Below are 25,458 nucleotides of genomic sequence, written 5' to 3'. Positions count from 1 at the left end.
ACCTCTTATGCCCTCCTCCTGTGATTTTTGGACAGTTACGTTGGTTGTTGCACATGCAAAGTCTCTTTCCTGTCTACAGTTTTTTTGGACAGCTGCGAGGGGGCAGCTTTGGGGGGGGGGGGGGGGGGGTGTTAGGGGAAGGGATACTCCTTTGGGCTGAGGAATTTAATCAGGAAGGAAAGAGGCAATTCATGTAAGGGATTTTCCTGTGGTAGGGTGTCATCCCACTTGTATCCGTCCTTTTAAAGCCACGATCAGTGTTGCACTGCACAACAATGTTGTCATACCACAGGTGTTATCACTAAGATGGTGCTGTGGTTTTGTGGTACTTTTAGTGTCTGTTCAGCATTTTTGCATGTGATACAGCTGGTAAAATAGCATAAAATTCAGGTACTTTTTAAAATTAAATAGACTATTAGCCCCAGAATACCATTATTTTTCCAAACCTCAGAAGTGAGCTCTGTATAGAAATGAATGGAATTGCAGGATCAAAGTCATATAATACTGAATATTCAAAGCTACAGTTTGAAAAAGAAATCTTGTATATAGAATTGTCATTTATTTCAGGTATTTTGATAACTGCACTACTGGGAAAAGGTTTACTCTGCAATGTTGCAGTTGCACTGTTTTTGTATTTACAATAACTAAAAACTCCTGCTTTTCTGTTACTGTACTGTTAACACATACAGTTCCTGGCAACGACTTAAACTCATTATGCAGTGGTTTTTCTTTTTTAATTAATAAAATATTCTAAATTTTAGTAAACAGACAGATGGTTGGATAAAGTACATGCATAAAACATGTATCACATTCCTTGTCGTGATTAAGTCTCATTTATTTGTGTTATTATTATTGTAGGTTTTCATTACCATTGCATGTACATCCTGGGTTGCTTTGTGCATTGCTTCAAGATGGGTGGCTTGTTTACTAGCTGCTGATCATGAACAGTCGCCCTGCAGGTGGCACGTCCTCACCAGGGTTGTGTCCTGCTGAGTGTGGTGGCAGGCAAATCTCACGCTGCACGTGCGGCAGGGGTGAAACCCTTCCACCCCTGCTGTCACTGTCACAAAGATGTCATCCGCATCGGCTTGGGCAGAATGATCGAGCAAAGCCATGAAATTGATGTGGTGGAGTCTGGATGGCTTGTAATTGAGGGTGACTCGTCTTTGGCACGTCTGTGTTATTACGCTGAGTTGCGGCCATTTTCATCCATGTGGATTAGTATGTATGGATTAAAGCAGGCATCAGACTCAATATTTATGTGTTGAAGGAGATATTAGCTTGTGTTGTACTCTGCTTGCACAACAACTATCCTTCACCTTTAGACTGTTTCTTTCAAAAGTCACAAAGAGACGCTTCATTTTTCATGTTGCAAGAACACAATTATTGCATCCTGATTGTATTCCTTCCTAGTGTACATTGATAGCTGTAATCAATTGTTGTATGCCTTTGGCTTATCATGCTCTAAGGCTTATCATGGCTTATGCAAACCATCTAAGCTGTGTCTATGTCATGGGTGGACACCGTAGTGTTCCCACACTTAGTTCTGCAAGGTACTGTAATGCATTCCTTATGGGTGATTACTATGAAATAATAACATACACTATGAAAATACCCTTATGTTGCATATTTTTCTTATTCTGCTTTACAAAACATTTGGATGATGGAGAATACAGTACTTCAGATCCTTTTAGATGTGGTGCCAGGTGCTTACTGTTGGCAACAGTCTACATTTGCTTTTATTTTATTGGTTATAACAGAAGTCCTTTAGCCCAGGTTTTGTGCCCCTACAGTTGAGAACAACTCCAACCCACGTTGACCATCATCCTCTACTGCGTGCCTTATATCATCATGGTCTGGAAGTTTGCATAACCTTTTATGCAGTCATTTAATTACACACGCCTGAATTTCTTTTTGATGCATAGTTATTACCAGTTAGAATTGTTCAGTGTTGTAAAAAAAAAAAAATAGATTGAAATGCTTTGCAAAAGACCTATAATTAATAGATTCATTTAAAGATACATTTGATAATTGTACATTTGGTTTACAATTTTGCATGCAGATATGTTCATTGATTTGAGATGAGTTCTACAAAATGTTTTGAAACTTTCATCATTTGAGTGAAAAGCTTTGGGGCATTTTGATAGACAAAACAGTTGTGTTTTAGCAATTGTAAAATCAGCTGTAAACCCAGGGTGTGAAACTAGTTTAGACTGTCCTCATATTTTTGACATGTATATGGCCTTGTTTATTTATTATTTTTTTGTTGAGAATGTACACTTCTTTAATGGTGAATTTGAAACCACTTATCAAGGCTAAAATGACCACCTGTAAATTTAAATGAAGTGTAATTTCTTAAATATATCCTCTTTCACATTTTTGCAAATAGAAAGGTTGTATTGTTTTAAATAAAACATTCAATATTTTTTTCCTGGGTTGAATGTCCTCTCTGCTGTGAAATGAGCTATCATGGGCTTACCTCTCACTCCTTAATATCATTTATTGTCAGTTCAATTCCAGGGCTTTACTCACTCGTTTTGCCTCTGAGGATGTTGGTACTGTAGATGGCACATTTAACCAGGACAAACATACTCTCTCCAGAGCTTCTGGTGAAATATTGCATGAGAAACATGGCAAGGATTCTGAGTGCTGATTTTAGAATGCCCATTTCCATTCTGTTCCATTCTCCTTTGAGAAAGGGAGCAGGCATGTGTTTATTTATACACTAGTCTAATTCTGTCCTTTGCACAATGATACATGCTGCTCACTGCCAGCATGTAGTTGTTGAAAAGATATAGCTGAAAGCTGTAATCAGCCTATGGGGATCTTTACAACATAAGCGGTGTTTTCCTGTCTGTGGTTGGTCTGGTTCCCATACCATATTGTCCGTGTATCACTTCTGCAGTCAAGGAATTGCTTTCCCTGGAAAGTCAGTTCTTATTTGAGGTAATGTGTGGTGGTGAAAGTAGCGTGTAATTCGGTTAACGGTCTGTCACAGCACACTTTGTGAAATTTGTTTCATGGCTCCATTCCATCCATTAATGTAATTAGGTGGCATAAAGCCCTTCATGCCACCTTGTCAAATGCACTTCTTGAAGCTTAAATAGGATGTACAAATGTAAGGCCTGATGCACCTGCAATGTAAATGATCTCAGTAATTACATCTGTAAAAAAACACTCTTGAGTGTAAAAACACACCAAGTCCCCAATACAATTTGTATATTCTCTCTAGAAAAATAGCTCTAGAAAAATTCTCTATCTAGAAAAATAGCTCAGCACTCAAATCTTCCCACAATATCTCACATACTAAAGAGACATTGCTCAAAAAGAGTGCTTCCCAATTTCCCCTAGGGTTTAACATTTTGAGCACAATGTGTTTCTCTTAATGTTTGGTGTTTTATCCTATGTAACCAAAAATGGCCAGAGAATTGATATTCCGAAACCTTATGGACTTGTTGAAGAAATTCAATCTGTCAAACTATGGTGACTGGTGGGTTGTTTAGCCAGTGTCACTCTGCCCTGGACACCCAGAGACTCAAATGGGCACCTATTAGTTTCACAGATTGCATCAGGATGATGTCTTGATCCCACAATGACATTTGCCTCCTAGTGCATTGTGGGACTTGTAGTGTGAATAGTTGCAGTAGGCATTTGTGTATATCACAAGATTGTACACACCTCACCTGGCACTCCTCGGTAGGTTCAGCAGTTGGCGGTGGTAACAAGCATTAGGATTATGCAACATATTCTTAACCATTTTAAATCAACAATTAATGCTGCCCTGATTTTCTTAAATCATTCAGAAAGTATTGAGAAGAAACAATCTTTAAATGAGATGAATGGTACAGAAGTAAATCTTAATAAGGGGTCAGACCTCAGGGTCATTGTGGTTATTTCTTTTGGAAATCCTGAAAAATGTTTAACTCTTAGTGTTCTATAGGTTTTGAGTATGGCAGCACAACTCCTAACTATGGCATAGCTGTAATATCACATAAATAAATTAGGAAACACCTGCCTTTGTCACTGTTTCACCATGTAGCGTTAAAGAACAGGGCTCAGAGCCTATAGATTATTGGTTCAGTTCCCTGCTTAGGCCTTGCTGTTATGCTCTTGAGCAAGGTACTTAATCCATAATGGCCTCAGTAAATACCCAGCTGTCTAAATGGATAATATGTAAGAATTGTCTGTAACCTGTGTAAGTCACTCTGGATAAGAGCATCTGCTCAGCATCTAAATGTAATGTAGTGTAATGCTATGCCTCCAAGCTCTCTGGATTCATCTGCAAATGTGCCGATAACGGTGCTAAAATGAACAATATACTCAGTAACTCCTGTGAGATTGTGGAACACTTTTGTAAGACAGGAATATAATGCCTTAATTGATCATGCTGGGATCCTTTATCCCAGTCTTGCCAGTGAACACTTCATTTATTCATGTACCTCCATCAGTACATAAATAGACATTCATTATATCATTATAGTCATTCCACATGAGACATCCCTCTGTCTGTTTGATCTGAATCAGTTTCACTTCCTGCCTCTCTGTCTGCCACTCATGTCACTCGACACATACCTGTCCCACTGCTTCATGTCCACAGCCTCCTTTGCCATTTTTCACTCACTCTCACACAGCCTTCTTCAACATCTTTCTCTCATAACCTTATGACAGTATCCCTGCTGTTACATGAGCAAATTGGATGAAACTCTCCTCAGAAACCTGCCATTCATAAGTCATTTACAACCAGGCTTTTTGTTGATACTGCTGAACACACTGGAAGAAGAATGACAAGGCTCTTGGGAGGGATCAGAGCAATCTTTTGAAATTTCTATTCCTTCGTAGGCCTTTTAGGTCTTTAGTTGTCATTGGACCCTCTTTGAAAGCTTCAGTTACTGGGTGTACTGATATAAAATTAGCAGTTTTTGAATAAAAGCATTTGACATGTTGGCATGTATTGTATAGCCAATAAAAGTTAAGTTTTAAAAAACTTTTTTTTTCTTGAACAGTAAATGGAAGATGTCTATCTTCCTTGCTAACTTGCTCATTAGCTCAATGTCCTTCTACTATCATTGTCAGTGTCCTGATATTGCTATTAAAATAGCAAGCCCATTGGATGGAATAATATCCCCACTACCACTTATTGGTGCAAATATCATAAGGCATTGAAGACTATTAAGACTATAAGGCTATTTGTTTCCAAGAGCATTTAGAAGAATTTTGAGAATAGTATGTCTCAGAAAGTATTTTTTACCTTTTTTCTGTCTTCAAACTACACCACTTTCTGGATAATCTGACCACCGCAGCAATTAAAATAACTATTATCATACAAATAATCTATCATTTTCAATAATCATTATTTTACATGTATACTCAAAAGTACTTGAAACATCATGGAGAATATAAGCCATGATGATTATTGTTGGTGAGTTCATGTCTTCCATATCATGAGTGTGGGGAGACCATGTTTTGTTCTTCTAAGGAAATGGTGTTGTGCATATTTACACCAACATCAGAACACCACTGGACTTGCAGGTAGAGGGCATATTATTATGTTACAAGTTAATATTATGTTCAGGTTATTCATATTATTTATTCACTATATTTTTTCTAACAAAATTCCAACAATACAGCAGCATGATGTGGATTTCCTGAAATACGATGAGGTCATACCAGTACCTTGTTTGTTTTTGAAATGAAGATCCAACAGACAAGCCTGCCATGTTATTGTTTTTGATCATGTCCTTTGCAGGATCTGTGTTCCTTGTGAAAACATTACAAATGATCCCACACCATTTTTTTGCTCTGTCCTTTAGCAGTCAGTTCCTAAGCATCACTTTCCTCTGTCTTGTGTCTCTGTTTTTTTTTTAAACCCTCATTTTTAGAGCTGAAGTCTGAGTGAAATCTGTGGACTGTTACACAGGAAGAGAGAGACGACACACAGGAAGAGGTGCAGCTTAAAAGAGAGAAAATTGAACGGAGACATTTTTTCTCTCCTGAGCAGGAGTTTACAGTTTCTTCTTTTTGAATTTTGACTTAGTGTTAAACCATCTGTCAGATTACTTTGAACAGAACGTTCTGATTTCTCTGTTCTCCTTTCCCATACACCTATCTTTCCAAATGTGAGGAAAGAAATAGGTTATTGGTAGGGTTTTTTGGCCTCCTCTGAGAGGCTGCCGTTAAAGGACGTAGCCGTGGAGGATATGCACCTGCAGACTTTTCAAAGAGGAGCGCAACTGCCTTGGGTGAGTTTGATTTCTTACATCAGGAACATAGAATGCTACCAGCGAACATTTATAGCGTTCTTTCATTTTTCAAAGTACCAGCTAATATGTCAGGCATTACAGTCTAGCAATTAACAAGAAGGGACTGAAGATGTACAGTAAACCCATGACTGATATATGTTTGATATATGATTGATCATTTTTTGTACATTACACAGCTGATTTACTATCAAATGTGAATGGATTTTTAACTACATAAAAACTTGTTCAGAGGGCACACGGCAAAATGTCTGATCCCCTGAAATGAAAAGTGAGATCTGAGTGCACTGAATGAAACCATAAACATGCCTGTAAAATTCAACATGTGAGAAATCAGGAGCAAACCTTTGATTTGACTTTTTCTTTGCTACACATTTGGGGGCATTTTCAATGACTTTGTAAAGCATAAACAATAAGCAGAAATATTAATGGTTTTTAAACTCTTGAAGACCAGATATCCTTTTATTGATTACTGTTTATCTATCTCATGCAAAGACACATGCGCACATCAATAGAAATTGCAATAGTGGAGCCTTTGCATAAATGCATAAGCTCATTATTCTCACTGGTCAAATGTTCACTTATCTGGGCTGTCATGTGAAGGCCTGGTCTGCCTAAATGTGTGATGTCAAACAACGCAAAAAACAATCACATAGTCACAAAGATAAGTCAGTCAATTGCTGATGTTGCTGTCCCTCAAACTCTACTGATTTCATAAAAGCAATACATGATGTAATTTCCCTAGTGTTTTGCTGATAAAACACTGAATGAGGTCAGGATCTGTGTAAAATCATGTAAAGGATTGTTCTTACACATATGGATACTAAGAGAATGAAGTAATTTCACCAATATGAAATTCCATGGAATTGCAGTCTGGTATAGTAATTAGCGAAATGACCTTAAACCCTTGACCCTAAACAATGCCTGGTAGGAGAACCATAGCTGTAATTTGTACTTTGTGCTCACACTTTTAGCCCGGGCAGGGATCAACTGTGGCAGCATACAAAAGAAGTGAGAAGCAAGAATAAAACCTATGACCATTAATAGCATTAACATTACAAAGTGCAATGTATTTTAGTACACAGAGATCTTATCTACACGTTCACATTGGACCAGTGTCTGTAGTAAACTCATCTCAGATGCTATTCTTAATGCACAGATTCAACTAAAACTGGTGATCATCTAACACTCATAGCAAGAGAAGTTCTGTTATCATAAAAGACTTTAAGAGCCAAAATAACTTCCCCCACCCGTTAACTCAGGTAGTGAAGTTACTGTGAGCAGCAAGCTCCCCATGTCAAAGAGCTCTGTGCCACAGGGGTGCATTCTTCCCTGATAACCAAAGTGTGCAATCCAGCAGTTTGAAGTCCTCAGCTCATCAAGATGAAGAATGAGGCTAAACCTTGATTGTATCAAAGATATAATTAGTGTAAGCTAACATGGGCCCTGGTGCACTGATAACTTGATCCCCAGCCTCCCCGGATTTGACTTCATTCCCAGAGAGAGGTGCATTCAAACTATACATGATATGTTGTAAAGAAAGCTCATTTTGTGCCACTCAACGTGTGTTCATTTCAGGACATGTGCTCTCCTGTACAGAGATGTGCACTGCATAGCCCTCATGTACACTCTCCTCTAACTTTCTCTTGAGTCTTTCGTAAACAGCCTGAGGTAGCACCAATCACCAGTCTGCTGTAGAAACTGGTGGAACAAGGTCAATGACCCCATTTCCTTACCTGTCTACATGATCTGTAGCACTCATGCAAGATGTCAGTGCTACGGAACCCTAACCCCCCAGTGCTTATACCTACTACAATATCATAGTTCACGGAATAAATGTTGTTACCGTCACCAGAGATCTCGTCAGCAGGCGCTGTTATACAAGGTAACATGTGGAGAGCTGAAAGTTACAATGCAAAGTGCAGACCAAAAAAGAAACAAATTGCAAAGGTCAGGTACTGCAAATATTATAAGTCGCATAAACTAAAACTAAAATGTTACCCATATGTGTCAAACAGTGAGGCTGTTAATGTACAAGCCAACCACCGGTCATCCTGCAGCGCAGACTAAAGGGAAGGGAAAAGGTTGGTCGCCATACTTGGGCAGTGTGGTTAAGGGCCCAGAGCTTTGTTGCTAGAATACGGATGTGGGTGGCAAATGGTAACCCGGTGAGGAGTGGGGTGCCACGCGAGCAGTTGGAGAGAGAGAGCTAGTTTGGCGGCAGAGCTACTAGTGATTTGATGGGTTTGAAAGTATTGACAGGGAGGCATCAGACACAATAATGTCTCAAGGCTGTGATGCTGTGTGCCCTGAGTTTAATATGCTTCTCTTCAAACCTAACCATGACTAGACACAGAGAGATATCTATAACAAGAACATATTTCTTGAAAAGTAGATTGTGATCAGAAGTGTAGCAATCTTGCTCATGACACAGGAAGGAGACTTGATGAAAGTGGTCAGATATCATTTTGTGGAATGGAAAAGCACATCAGTAATATTGTAGTTCATGGTCAGGACTAATGGCGGTGGAGCGAAATGCAGCTTTCACAGATCTCCCTGCATCTGTCCATCTAGATATGAATGGACCGTCACTCTGCTGCATTTTTTGCTGATTTTTCACATCTGACCCCAGAGACCCCTGCACATTTGCTCCCCCCCCAACACAGAACATGTTTTACAGGGGAATCATCCTTGGTTGTCTGTACTTTAAGTGCTGCAGACTGCATGGTTTGTGGTTTTTCTGCTGCTGTATGCAGGGCTCGCCTCTTTATGCGCAGCTCTAAGCCACACATCCTTTCATCATAGTCTGACATGCAGTGAAGCAGCCTGCCCCAGCTCCGGCTTCCAGCCTCACCTCTGCGTTTGTTCATCTGTTTTTCTAGCCATGTCTGTTACCAAGAGCGTTGTCATAGCAAGCAAATGATTCAGTGCACAAAATGCCCTATAGAATGGGGATGAAGGCTTTTGCACTTTAAAGTCATTCACACTGATTTGTACAACAAGCAAAGTATTGAGACATGAAGTAATCTGCAATTGAGAATGGCTTTCATCTGTGCTAAATGCTTAGTGCCACAATGGCGATTTACAGTACAGAGCAAGGGTGTCCAAAAAAGCTCCTGGTCTTTGGTCATGATTCCAGCTCAGATGTTAATGACTTATTTTCAGCCATTGGGTTAGACAGGAAATTGAATCACTTGTTGTTCCAGGAGTCAGTCAGTTTGCCTATTGCAAGGCAGCTTTAAAACCCTCTGGAAAGTAGATTTCAGGCACCAGCAATGAGCACTACCACTGACATGTATGGCTGACAAGTGGTTGTTGATATTATATGGTCCAAAAGAGAAGGTACTTATTCAAACTGGCAATTAAATATGTATAGTGACAAAAGTGCTCTGGAGTGAGACTCCACCCCCAAAAACCCATTGAGATGCTCATTGGTTACAAAGCTGAAGGAAAAATATCTGAAAAATCTGTTTGTACAAATGTCAAGTTAAATCAAGCTTTATTATCAAGCAACACTTAATCTTTATTTAATCTTAAAGAATCATACAGAATGACACATTTAAGAAACATTTTTAAAGATATTTTGAAAAAAAATTCAGAATTCATTAACAAGTACAGTGGAGCAAAGGTTATTTTAAAAAAAGATATTGTCCTCAAATTAAAGGATATGTATAATTTACCAACTGGAACATTTAGTTTGCAAGATCACAGTCTGAGTTTCCACATATCTTTATTTAATTCTGAAATATGTAACATAGATTGCCAGATCGCAATTTGGTTTTCTTTACCTAAATAAAATGCCTTTTGAAGTAGATGTATTCTCCTGACAGCTTGTATTTCTGGTTTTATGAATCCCTTCAATTTAGAATGAAATGCTGTACTCTAATTGAATTGAACTGGTCTCCTATTCAAACAGATCAAGCGTGCTACTGCACTTTCTATAGTGTATAAATAGAAATGCATGTTGCTTAAAAATAAACACAAGTCAGATGTTTTTTCTTATTTTTCAGTCATCAGTTGAGGAAATTACATTCTTTTAGTCTTTTATAACATGTGCTATGATGCCGGATATCATTCTCAAAACAGATATGCCTATTGAAACCATTTATATTTACATTTATTAATTTGGCAGATGCTTTTATCCAAAGCGACTTACAAGTGAGGTAAAAAGGACAAGATCATTCATAAAGCAGATCTGTCTCAGATATATTTATACTTTACTGTATACGTTTCAGAAATTTACAATTCACAGAAATCTTCACATCCATTAAGTTAAAGGTTTTTAATGATACACCACTGGCGTGAGGTTTTACTAATGTCCATGTATTTACCATCTGCATGTTGCTTCATGTGTCACAGGATATTTACTAATGCTTTGATTCATTTTTCACTCCTTTTTTAAGAGCAATGGATAAAGGCTGACGGGCATGCATTTTGTTAAATGGAGAGAGACACCCTGAGCAATTTCACCCTGGATTCCAACAGGCGGATAGCATGGCAAGAGGACTGTTATATTGACCTGCAGTCCGATGCCTCTTGCCCGCACACAAAGATGAAGACAGAAGGTAAGGCAACTGAGGCGTTGTGACAGTTTGCCAGTAGACTTATCAACTTCAGCTAATACATTACATTAAATTGCAGTACACTCATTTAGCACATGCTGTTATCCAGAGTGGCTTCAAGTACAATAGAACATATGTGTATCTATTCAAATTGAATGAGTCACACCAAGCTAACAACACTCCCAGACGAGTGAGCGTGAGATGAACATTATTCAAGACCTGCGCTAAGACACCTTACCATCCTGACCAGACAAGGGAAGCCAAGTATATTTCCATATATATAATAATAATACTATACATAAAATAAACAGCAAGTACTACAAGTAGCAGTCTCTCGGTCTCTCGTCTCTCAGAATCATAGAGGGGAGCCCCAGTATTAATCAACTCCTAACAGCAGATTGCCATGCTGGGGTTATCAATGGGGTAGTTAATGTGGAATGAGACTGCATGCTAGCAAATGAATGGACACATTGTACCATATACAGGTTACCTCTGTTAGTAGTGGAATGCACACCAGGCTTGTTGTCACTTAGCCCTGTGTCTCTCAGGTGTTTGGATACAAAAATACCGCAAGCAGCTGCTGCGGTCCATTTCCGGCCCTTTCCTGGAGAACATCGTGGCCCACATGAGGAAACTGGACCTTCTGAGTCGGGACGAGGTCTCGACCATACAGACCAAGAGCCAGCTGCCGGAGAAGCTGCGTGCTGTCATCGACATCCTGCTCAGCAAGGGCCCGCAGGCCTCCGAATCACTCCAGGCCTTCATTGAGAACACCAACTCCCAGCTCTACCTGCTCATCACGCTTCAGGGTGAGGGGCTCATTCGTCCAGGACGCACTTCTGCGTCTTTCTTTATGCGATTGTCATTGATAGGATGATTTGCATTGTGCAAGTACAGGTATGTTACAGGATTTGAACCACACTGCAAATGTCTTGTGGAGTTTTTTTGAGTTCCCAATCTGGGTTTTGTTCATCAAGTTAAATGTCTGCCAGAGATGTAACAGATAATGCTTTTGTCATCGATCAACAGTTCTTAAATGTAGCATGTACTCCTACTATAGGCAGATGTCATATTTTCTGTCTTGTGATGATATGTGTATTGTGTCAGGATGCTGATGAAGCGGGCCCTTCATGGTCAGATAGTTTTTAATAGTTTAGTAGTTTTTTAATCTGTTCATCATGGGTGAGGAAGGAGCATGAGGAATTGTTTTGGTTGTCACATAAAGAATGACCAGCTCATAAATAAAGTAAAATGTTTGTACCATATCAAATCAAATTTTTATGGCAACATATGACTAGGCATGATGATATTGAGTAGGTCCAACAGCAATGCTGTGCTACAGCAACAACCCACTTAGAGCGGTTCCACTGAGATGATATCACATACTGATGCCTTTCGGGGTTTTACTTTGTGGGCAACATTCATTGTCGCTTTTAAGTCAATATTTGCTGTACGCTTCTCCAGTGTCTCTACAATATTGCCCCTTGATATCCATTGTATTTCTTGTGTTCTGTCTTCCATTTAGTGATACTTAAGGAGCTTTGTCTTTGGACATTGTTCCTCCATCAAAACCTTGTTTTTGCATGCTCATATGTACAATTACATCTGTAGCAAATGTAGTCTCCCATCACTATGAGTACCCCATATTTTGGTGTTTCTGTTAAAACCTCCGCACATCCTGGTCTTTAGTTTGATCCTTGTTCTGTCTGGTGGAAGAATATTGCCCATATTGTGTTTTCCATGTCCCGTTGGACATCATCTTCTCATCATCAGCTTCTTTCTGATTAACTCCCACTGTAGGAAAGCTTTGGTGGCCCACTTGCTCATGATGCTTGAAACTGCTTCCTTATGTTAGTGATCCTTAGGTTAGTTACAGGGACTGTTTTAGGGTTCAGAAGATTGGAAATTGTAGATTGTAGAAAAGGCATTTTAGAGGTTGAAACCAGTGCACATAATAGAATCAGGCTGAGAATACAGCGATTTGTGTGTTTCATTTCTTAGTTGTTGCTAAAATCAATTGCCTAAAATCAGTAACATATTTGGATGTTGCCATGTTTTCAGATGAATGTACTGATATAACCTAGAGAGTTCCTTAAATATGTTACACATGTGTAAGTGAGAGTGTGATTCTGTAGCTTTAATGTAACACAACAATTGCAACAGTCTTTACTTTATAATCTGTTACCACGCATTTGTGGTTTGTGCATCTATGCGTGCAAAATAGTTCCTCAGCCAGCTATCCCCCACACGCGTCACGCACTGAAACTGTTGAGTGGAAAAGGGTCTTAATTTAAATTCACTTCCAGGTGTTGTTCTATTGCAGCAATTGTAGCTCTGTTGAAATGTGATTACTCATGCTTGCATAGTTATTCATGTATAGAACTTATGCATAGATTTTTTTCCTCAATGCATAGCCTCTACAACGATACCTTATTTTCGTCAAAGCATTAAAGATGATTGATTAACAAAAAAAAATCCTAAACTACTGTCAATAATTTAAAATTAGGTTAGAATAATTTTCAGTAAATCTGAAAAAGCTTTAACTATAAGTAGAAACAGCTAATGAAATGAAACATCACCAAAACAGTCACTGAATTACGCTCTGGTCATCAGTTATTGTGCAATAACTGTGCATTTGTTTGCTTTGTCTGTTGTCTTAAATGATCTAGATAGATAGATTGTCATATTGTGATATCTTGTATTCCCCTATCTTTAGATCCAATGGTGCAGAAGCACGTGGAGGCCCTGCAGACCCGTTATGGAGGTTGGCCAGAAGGCCTGGTGCTGAGGAGACCATCCTCAGACAGCTTTGCCAACCTGCTGCTGGTGGAGGGACTTTCAGACTTGCAGCAGAAGGAGCACGATGCTATGCAGATTGAGGCCACAAAAGGCATGGGGAGGCACCATGCCAGACAGCTGGCTCTGGAAAAGCTGCTGCAGCCCCTCACCCGTGTCAGTATGCCTCCCCGCATCTTGCTCACAGTTGGAGTGGCTGGGATTGGGAAGAGCACCCTAGTCCGCCACTTTGTCCAGCTATGGTCTAACGGGGAGATTTGCCAGGATGTGAGCTTTGTCTTCCCCTTTTCTTTCTGGGAGCTCAATGCCTTTGAAAAGCTGTCAGCCGAGCGATTGGTGAAGCAGGCCTACCCCCACGTGACTAATCTGAGCAATGTCTTCAATGGGACCTCTCGGGTCCTGCTGATCTTTGATGGGCTGGATGAGTTCAAGTGCCCACTGGACTTCTCAGAGGCTCTGACTTGCACGGACCCAAAAAAGGAGGTTTCGGTGGACAACCTGATCACCAACATCGTGCGAGGAAACCTGCTCCCTGATGCCTCTGTCTGGCTGACTTCTAGGCCCACTGTGGCTGCCCAGATACCCGGAGGTCTGGTGGACAGAATGACCGAGATACCAGGGTTTGGATACAAAGAAATACAGGATTTTCTGCGTAGCATGTTCCTGGATGAGGACCTTGTGGGCCACATATGGAACCACTTAAAGTCCAACAAGATTTTCTTAGTGATGTCTTATGTGCCTTGTATTTGCTGGATTGTTGCCTCTACTGTTGGTTTCCTCATCAACAGTGGCTCACAAGACTGCTTACCAAGGACCTGGACAGAGCTCTACTCTTACTTCTTTAAGATGATGGTAGAGGGAGACTCAAAGGAGCCCCTGAAGATAGAGCAGGCCTATGGAAGCAGCCGGAAGATGATGGGCAGCTTGGGGCGGCTGGCATTCTATGGACTAATCAAGCGGAAGTTTACCTTCTATGAGCAGGATATGAAAGCTAATAGCATTGACCTGCCCTCACTTCACAGTGGCCTCAGCAGCCGTATCCTAGTAAAGCAGGAGTCTGCAGCAAGCACAGCCTACTGCTTCATCCACCTCAGCATCCAGGAGTTCCTAGCTGCCACTTACTACTACACAGCCTCCAGACGGGCCATCTTTGACCTCTTCACAGAGAGTGGCATGTCTTGGCCAAAGATTGGATTCCAGAACCACTTCAAGAATGCCCTTCAGCGGTCACAGCAATCAGAGGACGGTCAGCTGGACATGTTTGCACGCTTCCTGTCTGGCTTGCTCTCCCCACTGGTGGCCAAGCCTCTCTCTGGGCTGCTGCCGTTTGGTCGGGATGAGCACAGCATCTACAGGGTGCCTGCTGCCTCCTTCCTGCAGTGTGTCTTAAACTCAGGCTGCACGGTCTCCTTGCGGGCTGTTAACATGGTGCACTGTCTACAGGAGCTACAACACACAGAGCTAACACGGGCACTGGAGGAGGGCCTACGCAACAACAGCCTGGCTGGCAAGCTGACGCCAATCAACTGCTCAGTGCTGGCCTACCTGCTGCAGGTGTCCGAAGAATGCGCTGAGGAGACCAACCTTTCCAACTGCCTCACCTACAGCATTGTTAAAAGTTTGCTTCCACAGCTGCTCTACTGCACTAACATCAGGTGAGGAGACTGCAGTGAGAGGGTGTTTGTCCATGCGCTAACAGGCATTTTTTCCATTATTTGTGGCTTTTAAATTGAATAACAGATAAACAGTAAATAAAGATAATAATAATTAATAAAGATAAACAGGTGTAACCCTAGAATACCATGTTATGTTACATAACATATTAATACCCCCATTACTTATCAAGGGTCTCCACTAGTATCATAATTTTCCAGTTTGTTGTCTGAATTTGAGGCTGCTGTGGTGTTAAGATACCAGTAGTTATCTTAACTACTGGTAACAAACCTCTCTCATGTACAGCTTAATACTATTAGTTATCTTGAGAAAAGAACATATTTGGAGGTACATTTTGTTAGACATGTTCACAATAAGTGTATTAAGATTCTGAATTGTGAACCTTGTTAATTGAAAATTGAACCAATGAAACTGAAATATTCTTAGGAAAAAGATAAAACAGATCTGATAGAAATATCTGAGAAATAATGGCCCTGAACACCACTCAGTAATAGTTTAGTAACATTCTGCTGCATTATCACTATTACATACAATTATCGCATCACCTTGAGAATGTACACCATTCTGCATCAGAGTTAACGTGTAAGTATAACATAATGCAATTTTTCATTGTTAATGTGCAATGAAATATCCAACGATTCTTTGTTTTTTTTTTTTGTAGACTGGAAAACAATAATTTTAAAGATGATGTCATGGAGCTACTAGGCAGCTTGCTGAGTGCAAAGGATTGTCACCTACAGAAAATCAGGTTGGAGCTAATATTCTGCTTATTCATTATCTGATGAAAACATTATTTGATTTCAAATTGTTGCCAAGTAAATTGTGCTATGGTACAGTGGTACGGTGTATGTGATTTTCTTCCAAAACTCTAAGATAAACATCTGCTGCATATGAAGGGGTTGAATCTTGTAACCATCTAGAGCTTTTTAGTCCTTTTTGACACAAGAGCGCTACTTTGGAGCAAGTGGGTATTTGCGTGAGATCACCTGCCTTGCTGCAGATCATGGCTTGTGCATGTCCAGCGTGGTGATTTCCTTCCTTTGTTGCTAATAATATATATACTAAAATTGCCTTGTCTCTGTGGGCTAAATGTCATGCTATATTTATTTTTTCCACTCATACACATGCTTAGACAGTTGTAAGCTTTTTCACTTGGCAAAAGTTATGGTGTAGCATTCCTACGGCTTTGTGTAAATATTATCTTCACATCATGTCAAAAATGCAATAGAACAACAGAACAGAGGAGAACAGTACAGAACAGAGTGTAGCTTGCAACTGCCTTCAGTCTTTTCACTCAGCTGACTGGCTGTATATTGACTCATACCTAATTGTTCAAAAAACACAAATTGCACCTGTGGTTAATGAGGCAATAAATTTGACTCAGACACGGTCCTTGACTGCTTAATGGATTTAATTGACTTTGTACTTTAATTGTGCCACTGTAGCATTCCGTCTTCTTCTTGGATTCAATCTGTAGCCTGAGCAAAGCAGTCCAGAGTACCAACTTGTTTTTACCCATCTGTTTGTGCTCTGCCCCACCAGCTTAGCAGAGAATGCTATCAGTAACAAAGGAGCCAAAGCCATCAGCAGGTCTCTGATGGTCAACAGGAGTCTGACTTCACTTGAGTGAGTATATGGTGCCGCATCACATCCTCCCATTCATGCAGTGTTTGTGTCTGGTTGGCTACCATCTACAGAGCCTGTATCTGCCCTCTCTGAATTCCAAGTTAATCACATTCAGTGATAAATGTTCAGTATTCATCCCTGCACTGTCACAGTTCAGTGTGATATGTGTTGCTAGTTTTCGCAGCAACAACATTGGCCCCAAAGGAGCCAAGGCCCTTGCAGATGCCCTCAAGAGGAATCAGGTTCTGGTGTCTCTCAGGTGAACAAGTTACTCACACACCAGCTTTAAACACATGAGATTATTTATATTTATTTTTGCTTAGCAGATGCTCTTAACCAAAGCAACATACACATTTTGCAATATTTACATGTCCATGTCCACCTATACAACTGGATGTTTACTAAGCCAATTTTGGCTAAGTAAATATCCAGTTGACTAAGCCTGCCCAAGGATACAACAGCAGTAGCCACACATACTACACTATACTACACTGCTGGCCATGAATTACCCTTTCCCAACCAATGATATAGCCATTAAATTATTTTCAATATAGTACTGCTCAGTACCTGAGTAGAGGTAGAGTGGAGTCTATTTTAATGGTGCTTGGTTATAAACCCCACCCTTCCATGGTCCCTATTCCAGCCTCCAGAACAACTTCATTGAGGAGGAGGGAGCTAAATCCATTGCAGACGTGCTTGTGTCCAACCGCAAACTTGTCACCCTGAAGTGAGTGTCTGAAGAGTGAGAGCATTTCTCTGATTAGCCTTTCATTTCCAAAGACTGAAAGCATTTCTCTGATTAGCCTTTCACTTCCAAAGTGAGTTTCAATGTGTATGCTCTGTGTGTCCCAGCTTGCAGAAGAACTCCATCAGTACAGAGGGGGCTCAGAGAATCGCAGAGGCACTGAAGAAAAACCAGACTCTGAAGGAATTGATGTGAGAGAATGGTCATATCACATCTTCACACAACAGTACTACAGGAAATTCCAAGCCTCCATAAAATTGTGTGTGTCTGTATGTGTGTGTGTGCATTGATTTTACTGGAATGCTTTTAAAATTATGTTCATGTGCAATATGTTTGTCTTCTATGTTTCTGCAGTCTGTCCAGTAACCAGCTGGGGGACAAGGGGTTGGCAGCTCTGGCCCAGGCCCTGACAGTGAACCACAGTCTCGCTGCACTTCAGTTAGTGTTTCAAAGAACTATTATTTCCTTCTTTGGGAGGTTATTCTTTTGGAGTTATTTAGGAGGTTTAAAGGTGGTTCAGGGACATGGTGTTTTATGATGTATGGCCATTAGAGTGAAATCTGTGACCTTTTAATTAGAATTATGACCAAACAATAAAGCAGATACCATAGTAGGTTATAAAAATCCAAACTTAAATCCAATCCAACACCCTTAGCATAGATCCTTTCTCCTACCATATGTGACAGCAACAAGCAGGATATCATAATATTCTGGGCAGATCCAGTATTACTTATTTCAGTTTTTCGTAAAGGTGGGCAGAAAAATCAACTTCTTTAGCAATACCACTTCTATGTGTAAGGTACAAACTGAAGAAATGAAACAAACATTTGTTGATGATGGGTGAGATTTTGTTTTCAAATAAGATGGACATATAACATAAGGCTAAATGAATCAATGGAGAAAATAGTACAAATGATGCATTACATAACATAGATGGGTAAAATAAATTATAATAATATATTAGACCTGATATCCATTTTTCCCTCTTTGGTCTTTTGCTTTCAGCCTGATATTTCACATAAAAATCAAATGTATTTTAATGGTGGTGGTCACTGTAGAAGAAATGCCAAGAAATTTAAATTCTTAATGTTGGCACTTGAGGGTTTCCCTGACTTTTTTTTCTCTTTTTTTGTATATGGGACTTCAATTATTGGGTGTTATTTTGACAGTTTAAACTATGGATATTGTAAATTAGTAGAAATCCAGCCAAATGCTAATGATATTGTAATATCTATCCAAATGCTAATGTGAAAAGAAGCACAATTTTCTCACTTCCACATTCAGTTTCTGACCAGGTTGCACACAATTGTCTTAAATGATATGCACCTCCCCCGCAAAGATTCCTGACAATATGCTGCTAAAGCCATGTATTTCTTAAAATAGTGCCTTGGCTTTGAGAAATGAAAATTTTTTTCAATAACAATAAATCTATCATCTCGGTGATGATGAAAGAAAATCTTTCCTCTCAAGTCTCACCCAGTATACAGCCAGGGTGTATAACCCATTCACCAATATTTTCAACATTCGAAGGCTCTGGTTCATTGATGATCAGCCTCAGGCCTGAGGAGCCACAGTTGTCTGCAGCCTATTTCTCCAGCTAGGCACCTAATTCCTCATTTCTATTGAATGAATTCAGTTTCCCTCCCCATATCTTAGATCACTACTGGTCAAAAAGAAGTTGGAAATTTGCTAGATGGTGGAAGTCCAGAACCGCAGTTCAGTAGCACTGATTGTACATGTTTGTAGCTGTACAGTTATTGGACTCACCTCTGTGTTTGGGTGTATAGCCTCCAAAGCAATTCCATCAGCAACAAAGGAGTGGCTGTACTGACTCAGGCCCTACGGCTCAACCGAGGACTCGTCCATCTGAAGTGAGTGATCACCATCCTGCTACATTGCTATACTGTTTTAGTTCCAGCCACAGTGTTCTACTACATTAGCACCTGAACACTCCTGTATGCACATCACTCACAGCTCTGTGCATCTCTCCCCTCTTCAGAATACTATAACATTATGATGATATTTTTTAGATGGGTATGCAATACTTCAACTAGCGCTGAGTTTAGTTTTGCCAGTGAGGAGTTTGGGAAAGAATTGACATAAACTTGTCTCTTTGTGTCTCAGTCTCCGTGAGAATTCCATTGGGGTGGAGGGAGCGAAAGACATCGCCAAGGCCCTACAGGAGAACAGCACTCTAAGAAATCTGGAGTGAGTCTCTATGGCCTCACTAACCACACACACAGACTATACGGAGGCAGAAAAGTGCACAATTGCATTTAAATGTCACCTCTTGGAATATGAATCATTATAACAGTGTAATGGTAATTATTGTACTGTCCATGTTCAGGAAGCTGAGAGGCAGGTCATCTCACTTCTCCTGTGTCTCTGTCTGTCAGCCTTACAGCAAATCTGTTGCATGATGAAGGGGCAAAGGCCATAGCTGGAGCAGTGAAGGTCAACCATGCTCTTATCTCCCTGCAGTAAGTATTTTTGTCAGCACCCATCCCACACACACACACACACACACACACACACACACTACATTACATCATTTAGCAGATGCTCTTACTCAGAACGACTTCCAAATAAGTGCATCACTATGCTGTACACACATGTGCAGGTGCGCACACACACAAACATTGAAACAAGGTGTATTGTGCATCAGTGAAGATCAGCAACCAGGGACAACTAGGAATTCGTATCAAAATAGCAACCTCCTTTCAGCGGGACATGTAGCTGTAACCTGTAACATAGCACTGTCGCTCTCCTGCAGCCTGCAGTGGAACTTCATCAAAGCCAAAGCTGCCCAGGCCCTGGGTCAGGCCCTGCTGTCAAACACCACCCTGCAGCAACTGGAGTATGTTTCTCTGTCTTTCACCTCTCTCACCCCTGACGAAGATTCATCGGTCCTGTCTGACCATTGTGATCATATTCTTTTTGCTCTAGTGATGAATACATAATAGACTGTCTTCTTTCAAGCTTTAATTGTATCTCTGCTGAAAAACAAAATAGGAAAACTTTGACGAAGGATTCAAGGATTATATGGGGTCACACTGATCATGTGGGAATGAGCAGGTTTTCTTCTTACAATAACTGAAATGAAAGAATGCAGACAAACTTGTGACAAATGAATTAGATTGGCTGATCAAACAAGAGATTTACAATAGTAACTGGTAGGTTGCTCTGGATGTTTGTAAGGACAGTGGAAAGCTGTGTGTGTTCATGTGTGCTTATGTGTCTAACTTTCCTGCAGTCTCCAAGAAAATGCCATCGGGGATGAGGGAATGATTGCTCTAGCAGAAGCCCTGAGGATCAACACAGCTCTCAGTGCACTATTGTGAGCAGATCACTAACAAAGCAAAACCTCTGTAATTTTCATAACAAGAAGTAGAACATCATTATAAATATACTAAAATAAATACAGATAAATATATTACTTTGGTAGGAAAACATGAAAATGTCACCTCTTATCACAGATATTTGACAGACATATTTTTAAAAGGACTGATTTTGCAGCAGTTATCCTGTTACCTTTAGCAACTGCAATTAGTGAAGATGTGTTGTTTGTAAATTGCTCTTGGTTTGCACTCCTGCCTTTAGGAAGATTTTGTGCTGTATGAATGCGTTTTTCACTTTCTGGTGGCAAACTGTGGGAGTGCTGGAGTGTTGATGACCCAGTAATGTTTTCTATAGTCTCCAGGGTGTGTCAGTTGGCCAGAGTGGTGCAATTGCCCTGGCTGAAGCTCTGATGGTCAACCAAACTCTACACACCCTTGAGTAAGTGTCATTGTGCTTCACATTTTTTCTTCTCTTAAAAAAAACACAAACCTCAATTTGAAATTAGCAATACACGTATTGTTTTGTTACTAATGTGTAAGAAATTTGGGGTTTTCATTGCTTGAAATAGGGAACCACAAGTAGGGTAAAAAATGACTTACTAAGCCAAAACAAAACATTAAAATTAACATCTCTAAATTTTATAAAAGTTTCATACTGTTCACTCTCATGGGCTATCATTATTTTTCAAGGTTTGATACATAACTTATAACTTTGTCTGACATTTGTTCAAAGGGGCTGTCTGTATTGATCTCCACAGACGTATTTCTAGAGAGTTTCAAAGAATTGGTATTCTCTTCAGATAAACCATCCTGTTGATCTTTTCTTTTATGCTAGCAGGCAAATACAATGGCTGTGTTTTTTTTTTACCTCTGTATCATTCCAGTCTGCGGGGAAATTCCATTGGAATGGAGGGAGCGAAGGCCTTGTCAAATGCACTGAAAGCCAACAGAAGTCTGCGCATTCTAAAGTATGCCTAACTGTTTGCTCCCTGTTGGTCCTGAAAAAATGTGCCAATAAACTTCAATCACACGTGACTCATTTCTCTACAGGGGTAGTTTTGCTAAGAAACTCACAACACTGATGTGGATGAACCAACACACCGTTGAATGTCCCACTTCATTTGAGAAAAGAAGGCAATATACAGTGTAATATTAATAATATTCTACACAATATGGAACACTTAACCAAAATATTCTGTGTTGGGGATAGAGTCGTCCACAAATGGTAATTAGACTCAGTCAGGAGAAGACAACCCTGGCCCTGGAGTACTGAAGATGCCTCTGGCTTTTGCCCAATTTTTTGACACTTCAGTGGATAACTTTAAATTATCATTAGGGTTGGTGAGGTTAAATGACGTAAAGTCGCCCAGGATAAGCACATCTGCTTGCTGTTGAAAGATGGTAACAGTCTAGGACTCCTAATAAGCTGTAGCACCAATCTGCATGTATAATAATGGTGCATCAGTCAACCTGCTCCCCATTTATGAAGGTCTCAGAGGACAGGGGCAGTGGTGTGCCTAGGTGTTTCATTTTACTGCACAGCAGGGTTTAACTTGAGCTTGTTTTTATAGTTTACAGGAGAACTCTCTGGGCATGGATGGAGCCATCTTTATTGCTACAGCCCTCACTGGGAACCATAATCTCACTTATATCAAGTGAGTACCTTCTTATTGCTCAATGTATTTCATTCTTGGAAACAGTGGCATGGTTGTAGTACTATCAGCCAACATCTTATTGTTGTGTGGTCTGCTTTGATTCAAACATGTCATGTAGTGGTTAATTACTGTCACACCCACTTATGTTGGTAAATGGTAAGATATAAGCGAATCTGACGTTGAAGTAATTAACCAGATGGAGCCAACCAAAAGAATACAATTGATGTTTACCAATGAGACTCAGTAGGTTTTTCTGTGGTTCGCTGTCTCTGACTCTGCATATGCACACATGTACCTTTGCTCTGGCAGCCTCCAGGGGAACCGTATTGGAGAATCAGGGGCAAAGGTAATCTCTGATGCCATCAAAACCAACTCTCCAAACTGCGTGGTGGAGATCTGAGGCGTCTCTGAACCTCTGGCAGGATTGTATGTCTAGTGACCCAAGGACACCTCCACCTGGAAACTATTGAATCATCGCGCAAATCTCAGCCAATCAGATATAAACTCTGTCATGGTTATCCTTGCTGTTGTTACCAGTGTACATGAAGCGATGTAGTGTGATTATCTGTAAAGGCAAATTGTTCTTGATTTGTAGCTTTCATTCAGCCCACCTGCAGTGCACCTAGATGCATTTTGTATACCTGAGAAACAGTAGTTTACCATGCTATAAAGACACCTCACTCCAGGTGAACACTGTGCATGGTTACCTGTTCCATAACAAGAACACAGGCTCAGTGACTGGTGGATTATTCACTGATGCAGCTAAAGCGAGAATGTTTTCTGGCTTCTTTTTTATCTGCACCCTCTGCGTGATTGAAGCATCAATCATTGTAGCTTCAGACCTACGCATGTCCAACCTGGAAATCAGAGGGACTGTGCTGCTCAGCCATAGCCTTGAAAACTCCTGGGAACAATCAGTATGTTTGGGTTCTCCTCTGAAAAACTATTTATGAATAGGCCTCAAAGGCCATCTTCATAAGACCAACAACACACTTTCCTTCTTGCTTCATTTTCTAATTCTTGCTTAATCAAGGATGCTTTTGAAACCAATTACTAGCACCAACTGTTACATAAGGTCAGTGTCTCTCATCCATGGTCCTAAGCCTTTTTATCATGATACTCAGTGAAAGATATATGTTGTTGAAAGTGTGCTTATACTACACAATATGTGTTTATTCCTATTACGACCCTTCAGTATCACTGTCACTCTGAATGTAGAATGTCACACTGGACTGTGTGTTGCCACCGTTCTATCTGCGAAAGCAAATATTAAGCTTCTGAATTCAATTCAATCTCATGTTTAACTCTTGCACATTTTAAATCATTCAGGAAAAGGGATTACCAATGGTCTCATTTAGAAACAAGCGTTGTGTACGATAGTTTATGATGGCACACATTTACGTTGTTCTTTATTAATATATTTATATTTAAACATGTGTATGCACATACTCAAAGATTAACATCAACAGCAAATTATATAACAGATAAATATATTTTCATTTACAATGATTGATGAAAAAGTACTGTTTTTTCTATACTGACCAAAAATAGATGTTTATTTGTTGTTTTGAGTAAGTATGTTCAATAAAGTTTGGAAAAAAAATCAAACATATGGTAGTTTATGAAAATACGTCCTGTTTTATGCCAACTACTATTTAATCTGGGAAAAAAACTGACTCAGATTCACTCTATAGTAACTAATCATACTCCTGCAGAAGTGTTTACAATTACAACAGATGACACGCTTGTATGAGTATTTCAGAAAAATGCATCTTAAATTGACCACTTCACAAAAATGTGTTTCTCTTATTTTGCTTGGTTATAACTATTATTTCAAGGATCCTGGTTGGTCCTTTTTCCACACAACGTAATGTATGTTTTTTTCTTAATAGAAGTGAAAGCAGAGTGCTGTAATAATCGCGCCTTCTCGCCAGGGAGACTGAAAAAGCATGAGATGTAACATGTGTTAATGCCTTGCAATGTCTATAGAATCCCCAGGGTCAGGGTTCTTTATTCTCTGTTGTGAAGCATCTGCCAAATGAATAAATGTAAATGTAAATACACCTCACGACATGCCAGAGTGAAATATTAAAGAACAAGATGTTTTCTTACTCTCAGTTATGTCTGGGGGCTTGACTTTAGCATTGAAGAAAGCACCATACATTGTACTCTAAGAATGCCTTTAAGGGCATGGTATTATTTCAGGCAGTATACACTGGTTACAAGTCTAAACCGTCTGAAAACATCAGTCTCAAAAATGTTACCCTCGAAAACATCACAGGTGATGACCGAATGAGGGTGTATTCAGTCGACGTCTCATCAATTACATCCCCTATATCCTTAAGAAAATAATACATATTTGCACATGGATTATGTAGGGGCTTATCTGTACTGAAAATGAAAGGCAGAAATGAAAACCCTGTAAAACATATGTTTTCATGCAAGGTCTCTCAAATCTTTTTCAAAGTAGAAAACTAGTTACAGGTAGTTGCTTTTTTCAATGGCACAAAATGATGTTTCAAAGGCAGGCAAAATGAATGCCATTTGTTCATTCTTAAAGCAAAACCAATTTGCAAATCAAATGTATTCACGTTTCACTTGCATTCAGTGAAGACTGAAAAGAAATGCATCAAAAGACAAAGGGGCAGGGCAGGGGCAAAGAATTCTCCCTTTCATTTCTCACTTTTTTTCTTGCTGTAACACCAGAACGTTGCATTGTCCCTCTCCGGTAAATTGACCAAAAATGGATACTTGACTTAAGGCTGCTTTTAAGAAGCCAGCATTTTTACTCTCAATATAAGTCCT

The 25,458-nt window shown here is 39.9% G+C and overlaps 1 protein-coding gene across 1 annotated transcript; it reads left to right on the top strand.

The window, feature by feature from the left end:
• Positions 1–6,085: 6,085 nt before the first annotated feature.
• nlrc3 (NLR family, CARD domain containing 3) lies at positions 6,086–23,556 on the top strand. Its single transcript, XM_036539737.1, has 19 exons — positions 6,086–6,239; positions 10,661–10,822; positions 11,368–11,628; positions 13,536–15,270; positions 15,951–16,037; positions 16,832–16,915; positions 17,091–17,174; positions 17,559–17,642; positions 17,768–17,851; positions 18,015–18,098; positions 19,448–19,531; positions 19,785–19,868; positions 20,057–20,140; positions 20,434–20,517; positions 20,914–20,997; positions 21,354–21,437; positions 21,883–21,966; positions 22,570–22,653; positions 22,963–23,556. The coding sequence occupies exons 2-19, from the start codon at positions 10,699–10,701 to the stop codon at positions 23,051–23,053; spliced, it is 3,390 nt and encodes a 1,129-aa protein (XP_036395630.1). The 5' UTR covers positions 6,086–6,239; positions 10,661–10,698; the 3' UTR covers positions 23,054–23,556.
• The last annotated feature ends 1,902 nt before the right edge of the window (positions 23,557–25,458 follow it).

This window comes from Megalops cyprinoides, chromosome 1 (assembly GCF_013368585.1).
Source record: "Megalops cyprinoides isolate fMegCyp1 chromosome 1, fMegCyp1.pri, whole genome shotgun sequence".
Classification (NCBI taxonomy): domain Eukaryota; kingdom Metazoa; phylum Chordata; class Actinopteri; order Elopiformes; family Megalopidae; genus Megalops; species Megalops cyprinoides.
This window is presented reverse-complemented; position numbering and strand designations above follow the sequence as displayed.